Source organism: Platalea leucorodia (assembly GCF_965183815.1).
Source record: "Platalea leucorodia genome assembly, chromosome: 10".
NCBI classification, from domain to species: domain Eukaryota; kingdom Metazoa; phylum Chordata; class Aves; order Pelecaniformes; family Threskiornithidae; genus Platalea; species Platalea leucorodia.
Window position 1 is genome coordinate 22,648,656 of NC_138832.1, and position 10,341 is coordinate 22,658,996.

Genomic DNA, 10,341 nt, shown 5'->3' on the forward strand with positions numbered 1-10,341 from the left:
CCGGAGATAACAACGCTTACCTGCTTTTGCAAAGCAGTTTCGGGCCATGCGAAGGGTGCTGCAGAGGTGCAGGGCTCCGCTCCACCTTCTAAAGAAGGACTTTGGAGAAGGAAATGGTGATATATAGCATTTTCACCTTGCTGAAATACATTGGACTTGGCTTTTGGAGTGGAAAAGTGAAAATACGATAGCCTAAATAAATTGTATTTGTCCTCTTAAGCAGGGCAAGGCAGCATGTGAGGTTGTACGGGGGTTTTTTATTGTTGTTATTTTTTATTCACGGTTCCTTGAGCTGATTCTGGGAATTGTACTGACTGTGGTTATGTTTCTGGAAATGTGCAGGTTGGCCAGATGCAGTGGGGCATGGAGTGAACAGAAAGAGGTTAAATTGATGGATGACCAACAAGAGCAGGATTGTGCCTCAGAAGACCAAGAAACTATCCTGATTAATGGGGTGAAAGAAAATGGTAAGGAACTTAATTACAGTACATGAGGGAGCAGCGACAACTTGCAAGCCAACTTATTTTCCTAATTCCTTTCGTGTATTTAATTTTAGCGGTTTGCAGGTATCTCTGCGATGTGGAGCAGTAGGGTAAACAGCTATTTTCTGCACAGATGTCACTCCAGCTATGAATCGACACCTTTTTGGGTCTTAACAAGTAGTGCTTTTGCCCATGCATATGCATGGTTGGAAACGTTTATGTGCACACGCAGTTTGAATTACAGATTTTAGTTTGGTTTCTTAGGGAAAAAAGTCATACAAGACTATGTAGCCCCTTCTGTCTGTTGGGAATCTTTCCCTCTCTTTGCAGTTACTTACGAACCCGCTAGCCAATCTCAGCAAAATTTGACTGAAGGATACTTAGTCCCTACAAACTGGGGAAAAATTAGAGATTGGGTGGAAGAAACAAACCCAGATTAGCACCCATGGAAAGGGAAGGTCGGACTCGTGAGCTTGTTATTGCCTTTTCTGCGTGGCCCGTCAGCCGGCACGTGGGATCCCCTGGCCCGTAACACCGCTTCTGCGCATGCCGCAGGCACGCGCCCGTGACTCTCCTGCCCAAAATACCTAACTTTGTATCTATTTAATCGATTCCATTCTTGCTCTCAAACGCAGTAACTGATTAGGAGTAACAGTGCTCTGCTGCCTGAAAACCTGATTGAAATAAATATTCCTCTGAGCATTTTCTCAGGTCATTTGGACTTCAGTCGCTAGCCGCAGTAAATGAAGTGGCAGTCCAGCGTTGAGGCAGCGCTTGACATTATCATTCTTCCCCATGTTTTTCTGTTTAATTTCATGGCTTTTTACATTTTGTATTGGCCTATAAATCTTGATATTTATATAAATTTGACCCTGTTAGATATCGAGGACTCAGTCCTCTGATGTCTTGTATATTCGAATCCTTCTGTCTTCTCAAAATGGTGTTTACTCCAGCAAGAGTGCGTGGAGTCAAATGTTGTTGTTCTTCATTACCGAAAACCTGGAGTGGCTCCAGACGCGCGGGCGCCCGTGAGGACCCCGCAGCATGTGCTGGTGGCAGGTGAAGCGTACGCTTGCGCTCGCCCCTACGACGTGATTTTGGAGGTATCTCTCTTTGTCAGCCCGTCTGCTTCATGACTACACATGGTAAAGCCGCAGCTGATGACAGCTGCTGGAGCTGCAAGGAGATTTTCTAGCCATGGTCGCCTTGTCTAATCTAATAGGCAGTAAAATCAGTGCTTACGTGCTCAGTAAAGATGGGTGATTTCTAGAACCTGATACCACTTCCATGAAATTCAATTAAACAGGGCCTAAAAAGCGCTTTAATTAAACATTGTCGTGTAGGAGTTGCTGCTGAATCCAAAGCGGTGAGCCGGCAAGTAGCTCTGATGCCACCACCTCCCCGTTGATGGCACTGGGGACGGGGCTGATGCTTTTTGCCTCCTCTCGCCCTGACTATAACTGGGTGCTGGCTGCAGTGAATCCGGAGCAGCCCTTGGGTGCTGCAGTGCCTGGTTAGGGACTGGCCTCCCGTCGGAGCTGATTCCCAGCAGGATGGTGCCGTATTTTTCTGCTCAGGCTGCCCGTGTGCTTTTGGATGGCTGCTGAGTTAAACCGGGGAAGGTGTTTTTTGTTTCTCCAGCGTTTTCTTTTTTAACTGTAGTTTTTTGGAGTATTGTTTACTTTAGAGCGTCAATTGATCGTGCGCCTGATTTTAGGATGATACAAGCCCTAGAAAGTCAAGTTTTGGCATTTGTATTTCACAGGAGTTAAGTTCACATATACAAGTGTAAACCTAAAGAAACACCCAGAGAGAGTTTATTTTATATAATACCCTCTCTGTGCATTGAATGCAGCATTTGAGATATTGAATTTCAGCTTTCTGCCTCCCCCTTTTTTGAGTCTTAGAGCATTCACAGACATTCTTTTTATCCTCAAATTTTCCATGCTTCCTGTCAGCTCCAAGCTGATTTTTATTTTATTTTACTTCTGAAGTGGAACTGCACTGGTTAATTTGTTTTGGTGCTTAAGGAAAAAGATACCACCTCCGCATTTCTGATCTAAAAACTGGTGGGAGGGACTCAAAAATCAGCTTTTTTATTTTTTTTAACCCTTTTGGAGGGAAGAGAAGCAGCACAGATTTCAGGCAAGTCAGCCTGGTCTTCTCCAAGCCACGCGTGTTGAAGGCGTTTACAGGCATTGCATTGCACTTCTGGTTTGATTTGCGTAGTGTTTGGAAAGCTGTGTAGAGTCCTTAGAGCACTGCATGGCTCAAGACTTCACCGATGGCTCTGCCCCTAAGGCCCCCAGTAGCACAAAAGCGCTGGGAGCTTTTGGGATGAGATCAGGGGGATTTTGACCTCCTCTCAGTTTTCCGCTTGGCACGGGCAGGCAGCCCTCCATCCCATCCTGCTCCTTTTTGTATCGCCCACCTGCAGGCGGGAGCCCTGCTTTGCTCTGCTCGGCAGTACCGGCGCGGTGGGTATTCCATCGCGCCGGCGGTACGTGTGCCCGCGTGAGCCTTCCCTTACCAGCTGGTGTAGGTTGGCTTAGGTGCGGGAGGAGGCTTGCTTTTCTATCAGTTTTGAATAAAAGCACTTGTCGCGGAGGGGCGCAGCAACGTGTAGGTGCCAAATCCCTTCAGATGCCCCCATTTCTTGCGGCAGCCTGGTGCTCCAGGTGCGTTTTAAAGCGCTTGTCCCTCCTCAGAAAGCCTGCGCTGCTTCTGCTCTCGCCCCCGCAGCCGTCAGCGGAGCCACCAAAAAGGTAAGATGTGAGCCACTACAAAAGGACTGGGCTCGGCTCCGAGTCGGCAGAGGTTTCTGGCTGGTGTGAATGCACACATTGGTGTATTTTTTTTTTTAATACAGAGATATCAGAGCGTGTTCATGGATGAAAAGACATCGTATTTAAATTTCAAGGGTCATATTGTCCGTTGAGCCACAAGTCAGATAAAAGTATATTCATAACTTTATTCTGCCATAAAAGAGCACGACGAGGTAAAAATAAAAAATCCTTAGGTTAAAAAAAAAAAAAACCCTTACATTATTAAAAAGGCATTTTTAGAGATTAGGGAAGAATGGCAAAACCCACAATAATTGTAACAATAGTTGCTTTAAATTCTGTGCTACCTTCTACTTTCCCTTGGCGCGGACAGTGACCAAAAGACTACTGGGTTTTTAAAAATAGCCACAACTTTCTGACTCTCGAGCAGTAATGCAGTTCAGGTATGTTTAAGCTGCAGACACCGCAGGGGGGATACTTGTTTCTTTAAGAATCTTATTTTTCCATTAATTTTTTCCATGTTAATGGGAACATTTTTATTAGGCTTGTTTTGTTTTGTAATAACCTTGTCAGATTTGAACGGCAGTATCCAGGTAACAGTATGTATATGAGGAGGAAAGAACGGATGGGTTTGGTTTTTTAAACGTACTCTTGTACCTCTTCCAGCTGGCTGCAGCAGGGAGAGTGTTTACCTCTCCCTCCCCTGCACACCTCCACGTTAACTAGATCCAGAAGGGAAAGATCGCGCTCCCGCGGGAAGAGCGCCCGCCGCTTCCCAAAGGAGCGGTTGGGAAAAGCCCCCACCAGACCCTAGGGAGAAGGGGAGCGGGGTGGCGAGCCCGAGCAGAACCACAAGGGTTGTAACCCCTCTCTCTTCTTCTTCCTTTTCTCCCTCCCTTTTCCTTACCCCCCCCAGAATCGCACACCCTGGACGGCGATGAGAGGCCTTGCACCGCCGCCGAGGCCGCAGTCACGTTCTCAGCCTTGACGACAGCTCAGAAGGAAAACCACACGTGCCACCGGGCGCTGCCTCCCCTGACTTCAAAGAAGCCCTGCTTGCTGAGCCCCCCGTCGCCTCTGAGGCTCACGGATGTACCCGAGCACGCCTCGGATGACTCCTCCGCCCATGCCATCTCCCTCACGTCCTGCGTGACGAAGGGCATGAGCTCCTGGTCGCTGCCGGGTGACTGCGAGAAGGCTCCTTTCACCATGATGGAGCCTGGAGGCATGTCGGCGCTGACGGGCGACTGCTTGATGCAGCCGAGCCGGACCTGTCTGGGCTGCTTTATTGAATCAAAGGACGGCATTGATGCAGAGCCGGGAATAAGTTTGAAAGTGGGGGATATAAATAGGGATTATGACACCTGTTCAGTCTCTGATATGGGGATTCACTGCATGAGCACAGGAGAAACCATGAGATATGGGGATCAACTGCTTTCAGACCAGCTTTTAAGCTTCCCTATGCATAAATCGAGGGCAGCGGACAAAAGAGATGCAGAAAAATCTGACAGTGATTCAGAGGACCCCACTCAGAAAAATTATTACGAGGGATTACTATTAGACAAATGCAATGGTGAGGAACCTTTACTAACAAATCCCAACCAGGAATGGGGCTATTTTGAATCTTTCATTAGTGAAAGTAAAATTGAGCTGCTTGACCTCTGCTCCAAAAATGAGCTTTCTGTAAATCTGTTTTCCGAGGAAGACGTGGATAATTACATGTTTGACGATGACGATTCCACCTTGGGAAGCGATGTCTGCTCCCTAAAGATTAGATACGAATCTTTCCAGGACAACGTGCGGGAGAAGACCACCACCCTACAAGAGGACGCCCAGTTCAACTTCTTCCCCAGCGTGTTCGGCAACTGCACCAAAAGGGACAGCAGGAGCACCCTGAAAAGGGGGCCCGGCGGTGCCGCCGACCCTTCTCAATTCAAATCTGAGGAAGGCATCATCTGGGGGGAGGAGGAAGAGGACGGCGAGGAAGAGGACGGCGAGGAGGAGGAGAAAGCTGCCTTAAATAAATCTTGCAACAGCACGGAGATGGTGCAGTACGTGGGCTCCAAGAGGAGCCACTTCTTGGACTCGGTGAATTCCACGGAGGACTCCGGGGAGTTCAGCGACGACAGCACTTGCACAGAGTCCTCCTACGACGTGCTGCGGGATATCAAGGACTGCAGCCGGTACCTGTCCCGGGACCACTCCGGCTCCTTCATTCAGCAGAACTACGGGTTGCGGGCGAAGAGGAAAGTGCGATACAGCGACGACTACCTGTACGATGTGGACTCCATCGAGAACGAGAAGATCCTGGACAAGAAGGAGTGGCTCCCGGACGGGCCCAAGGAAGAGGACGATGACGAGTGGTGCCCCAAGAAACGGCGAAAAGTCTCTCGCAAGGAGCCCCCCGTTATCATCAAGTACATCATCATTAACAGGTTTAAAGGGGAGAAGCATATGCTGGTGAAGCTCAGCAAAGTGGATGCCAACGAGACAACTGTTACCCTAAACGAGGAGCTGCTCAGCAAATACGAGAAGCTGGCCCCACTGAAGGGCTTCTGGCAAGAGAGGCAGCAGAGCCGGCTGGATTTGCTCAGATCGTCTCTCTACCACAAGCAGAATTTCTATCTTAACGGCTCAGATGCTTCGTTCCTCCCTCACCCACGGAAGCGAAAATGCAAGCTAGCAAACAGGCACCGGATTCAAAGAATTAAAGCCATCGAGCAATCAGTGAACAAGCTGGGCTCTTGCTCCTCCGATCACAAGCAGCCTTGCAGCAGTAAAGAGGACACGGGCCTGAAAGGGCTGCCGGCGTTAGCCATCGCCACCCCCAGCTGTGCCAACGGATTACACGTAAATGACATCACGGGCATCGCCACCGTGAAATGCAAATCGCAGGAACGGGAGCACAAGGGGACGGAGAGGAAAGTGCTCCGCAGAATCAAATTCAAAAGTGAAGCCAGGCTGAAGTGCAAGAAGATCAAAGCTGCTACCAGTACAGCGGAGGGCTCCCCGGCACTGGAAAACCAGGACTCTGCAGCGCGTCTGAAGGACGAAAACGTTCCTTGTGCTTCAGACAGCTCCCATCTCCCGGAGTGCCACGAGGATAAGGTTGCTAAAAATTCTCCTTTCCTACCATCCACCTCCTCTTCAGACAAGCCTCTGCCATCTGCTAATATCACCACCAATGTACCCCTGATCCCCGGAGGGTATCTGCAGACGTTGTTAGATGCTTCTGATTTGTCGAGCAACACTGGTATCTCATACTTCGCCCAGCATCCCTCCGAGCAGCAGCAGCACCCGCTCCCCAGCATCGTCCCGGCAGAAAAGCCCTTCCCGGCTCTGCAGCCGGCGCAGAGCTGCGTGCTCTCCCCGCCCTCCGAGTCGGAGCTGCAGCAGTCGCCCGGCCACCTGGAGATGGAGCAGAGCAGCTTCGGTAGCATGTGGCCGGCCAGCAAGGCTGCCGGCAGCAACCGCCAGGACTTCCCCGGCGACATGCGGGAGGCGGCCGCGCTGCCGAGCGAGTTCGGTGGCAGCGGCAGTGCCACGGGTGCAGACGGCCTCCCCGCCTCTGGATACACTCAAGTCAATCTGAATAGCAGCAAATTGCTATACCAAAAAAATTACATGCCAGATAGCCAACAAGTGCAGTCTGATGATTCTTATCAGTCATGTCATTTTAATAATGGAGAGGGGCGCTTTCATTTCCAACGAGGTACACTAAGTACAGATGATGGCAGGCTCATTAGTTTTGATTCAGTGGGTTCATTGTCAGTTAGTTCTAGCAATTACAGTTCTTTAAGTTTAAAGTCTTGTGAAAAGGACGGCGAGGATGATATTAATGACGATTTCTTGGCCCACTGCAGTCCCAAGCTAGTGATCCAGCAGAGCATAGATGAAATCACCCCTTTGAAGGAGTCCACGGACCTTTTAGACATTTCCAACTTCACGCCTGATAAGTTCCGCCAGTCGTCGCTTTCGGAGATGTCCCCTCCGGACACTCCCAACCTGTCCCCGCAGATAGCTGGCTCCGACACCAAGCCCCTGGGCACCCTGAAGGGCTTTCAGGAGAGCCCCCAGGCCGCCCTCAACAGCTCCGAGAAGGTCAAGTGGAACTGCGGGGTCCTGCAGACCGAGGATCAGGCAGATAATGGGTTTGCTTTAAATAATCACCAGTTCCAGTTCCATATGTTCAACGATGAAGATTCTGTCAGCCTTCTCGAAAAGAGTCCATGCTTGTCAACATTTAATGAGCCATCTGGTCAAATTAGCACCAATAGCAAAGTGTCAAAATCGAAGAGGAAAAGTTCATCCAGCAAGAATGTGGGTACAAACCAAAGCTCTTCCCAGAAAGCCACCCGGAAAAAATCACCCAAAACCAACAAAGGAACGGATAAGCCGCAAGGGAAAAACTCCAGGCAGGCGCCCAAATCCACCAGGAAAGGGAAAAACGCGGCGGGAGTCAACGGCGAGAAGGCTCCGGCCGTTGGCGGCAGGGCAGTCAACCAGCTGGGCAACGCGGCCACCGCCACCAAGGGCCTCGCCGAGAGCGCTCAGCATTGCAGCCCGGCCGGGGTGAAACTGGGCAAGCACAACGGGCTCTCCGGAGAGTGGGCGCTGGGAAAAGACGGGGGCACGGGCTGGTCGGAAACGAGCCTGGGCAATGCCACCAGCCTCCTGGACGACGACCAGAGGGAGTTTGAGGAACCTTCCAACATCCTGTCCAACATCGCGTCGGGAATGGCGGACGTCCAGAGGTTTATGATGGCCTCCATCGAGCCCTTGTGGGGGCCTGTAGGCCACAACAGCGTTCCAGACATATTCCGGTCACCGGAGTCCAACAGCCTGAAACTGAAAACTCTTAAAATTTTGGCAGGGACGTCCCAGGAGTCGAAGAAGAAGGCGAACAGCGGCTCGCCGGGGGCGGCGAAGAACCACAAGTCGAACAACAAGGGCTCAAGCAAAAACAGCAAAGCCGCAACCGGCGACCCCGGTCGCCCCAACTGCTCAACCGGGTACACCACGGACATTCACGCTCCCTTTTTTGATAAAAACTATAGTAACCTGAGCACTTTAGGCAATAACGGACCTACCCATAAAAAACTCTACCGTCATAAATCCAGTTCGAAATCGCTGAGGGATGAGAACTGTAAAATAAAGCGAACGGACCGCGAACAGCCCCACAAGGACCCCCCCGTGACAGCTGCTTTTGAGAAACTGAGGTAATGCTGCACCAAACTGGCTGGAATGCCCCTTAACCTCCCTCCCACCTGCTAAGCCCGCTGTTCCTCAGTTTTTCCTTCCTGAAAGCAAAAGTTGCATGAAAAAAAAAAGACGTTCCCCTTTTACAGTTTTGGTTGGTTTTGGTTTTGGGGTTGGTTTTTTTCTTTGTTTGTTTTTTTTTGGTTTTGGTTTTTTTTTTAAAATGCATGAAAATACTTATTACTTGCAAGCTACCTAAAAGAATGACCAATTTTCTGGCTTGGCTGGGGTTAAAAAAACTAACAAGGCTACTCTTTTCTGCTGTTTGGCTTCTTCAGTTTTTAATTACTTATTTATTGGGGGGAAAAAAAAAAACAAACATGATTACACGCTCTTTTTAATGATTTTGACGAGGAAAGACTTTTTTTTTTTTTTTTTTTTTTTTTTGGAACATTTTGTAAAAAATAAACCACAAAAAAAAAAAAAAAAAGAGGTTATGCATCCAAAAGCCAAGATCTCGAAACTTAAAGGCTCTTTACTTTGCAAATGAGAACTCGTTCCTAATTGAGCTTCACGTGGCAATTTTGAGTGCTTTCTGGCCCCCTCTGCTGTTTATCTCCTAACCTGCATCATCTAAAGCTGCATCTTCTGTACCCGCCCGCCTTTAGCGCGTAGGCTCCGTCGTGGTGACTCCAGGCGAGCTAACTAAGATGGCATCAAATGTTTGATTTTTTCCTGCAGGGAATCAGACTCCATTCTTCTTAAAGCAGAAACAACAGTTTTGGGTTTTCCTGTATTTGAAGAAGAGACTCCCTTTTCTAGAAAGACGGTTGATGTTTGTTTCTTTTGGGTTTGGGGTTTTTTTTTTTTTTTCGGTTGGGGTTTTTTCCCCATCGGCTCCTTTTCGAAATCTGCCTTGTGGTATGTTGAAATGTAAGTGCTGAAATGAAGAGTTTGAAATTGTGGGAATTTTATTATTTGAAAGCAAACCTAATCTGGTATTCTCTGTGAAAGACTGTTTTAAAAGTCATACTGTTGTACAGTAGTTTATGCACTATTACCCACAACAACAAAAAATTGTGCCAAACTATGAACAAGTGACTGTATTGTATATATTTTTACTTCTCTATCAACATTGGGTTGTGAGTGTTTTCTGCAGCTATGCCTTTTGGTTTTACTAGAAACATTCCAGTTGTTAAGTACTAACCACCCCCCTTTGAAAGCACCTGTAACTCACGATGAAAACGATATCGTTCACTGATACAACTTACCAAAAGTTTTATGGACATGACTAAAAGTGTGCCAAATTTACTTACCTCATTTCATGGATTCACCCTGTGGTTTAAAGCTCATAAAGGGAAAAAGAAAAAAAAAAAAAAGAAAAAAAAAAGGAAAAAAAAAAAAGGGAAAAAAAGGGGAAAAAAAAAAAAGAAAAAAGGAACTTTGAAACTGATGCTGGGAAACGGTAATGTCCTCTCTTTGAAACCATGAGCAGAAAAACTTAATGGTGAAATGTTGAGTTTCATTATAGGGGAGAGTTGAAATGGTGGCGGAGTTCAGAAAACCACTGACGGTAAGTTTGCCAGGAACTCAAGTGTCTGCATCTAGAGACTACAGAACAGCTGCTTTTCAAGAGTCTGTTTTCTTAAAGCAAAACCTGTAGCTGAAGATCATTTGAAATGCAAAGTTACATTGCTAATTCTTTGTATCTCAGTTTTATATATTTTATAAGAACCTGGGATAAATTCTAAAATAGTTATAAAAACAGAACTAATACGTTTCATACATTGATTGCTATTTAGTTTTCCTTTGAGTAGTTTCTTAAACGTTTTCGATGCAGAGCCTGTCAAAAGCGCTCTCCTATCATAGCTTTGGTG

The 10,341-nt window shown here is 47.8% G+C and overlaps 1 protein-coding gene across 2 annotated transcripts; it reads left to right on the forward strand.

Moving 5' to 3' along the window:
* Positions 1-346: 346 nt before the first annotated feature.
* Positions 347-9,401, forward strand: NEXMIF (neurite extension and migration factor; the record flags this gene model as incomplete). 2 transcript variants are annotated; one of them, XM_082323000.1, is made up of 3 exons in its annotated part: positions 392-467; positions 4,182-8,484; positions 9,206-9,401. In XM_082323000.1, the coding sequence occupies 3 exons, from the start codon at positions 392-394 to the stop codon at positions 9,399-9,401; spliced, it is 4,575 nt and encodes a 1,524-aa protein (XP_082179126.1). The 2 variants fall into 2 exon arrangements, with proteins under 2 accessions (XP_082179127.1, XP_082179126.1); XM_082323001.1 differs by lacking the exon at positions 9,206-9,401 and having other exon boundaries at positions 347-467; positions 4,182-8,488.
* Between the last annotated feature and the right edge of the window lie 940 nt (positions 9,402-10,341).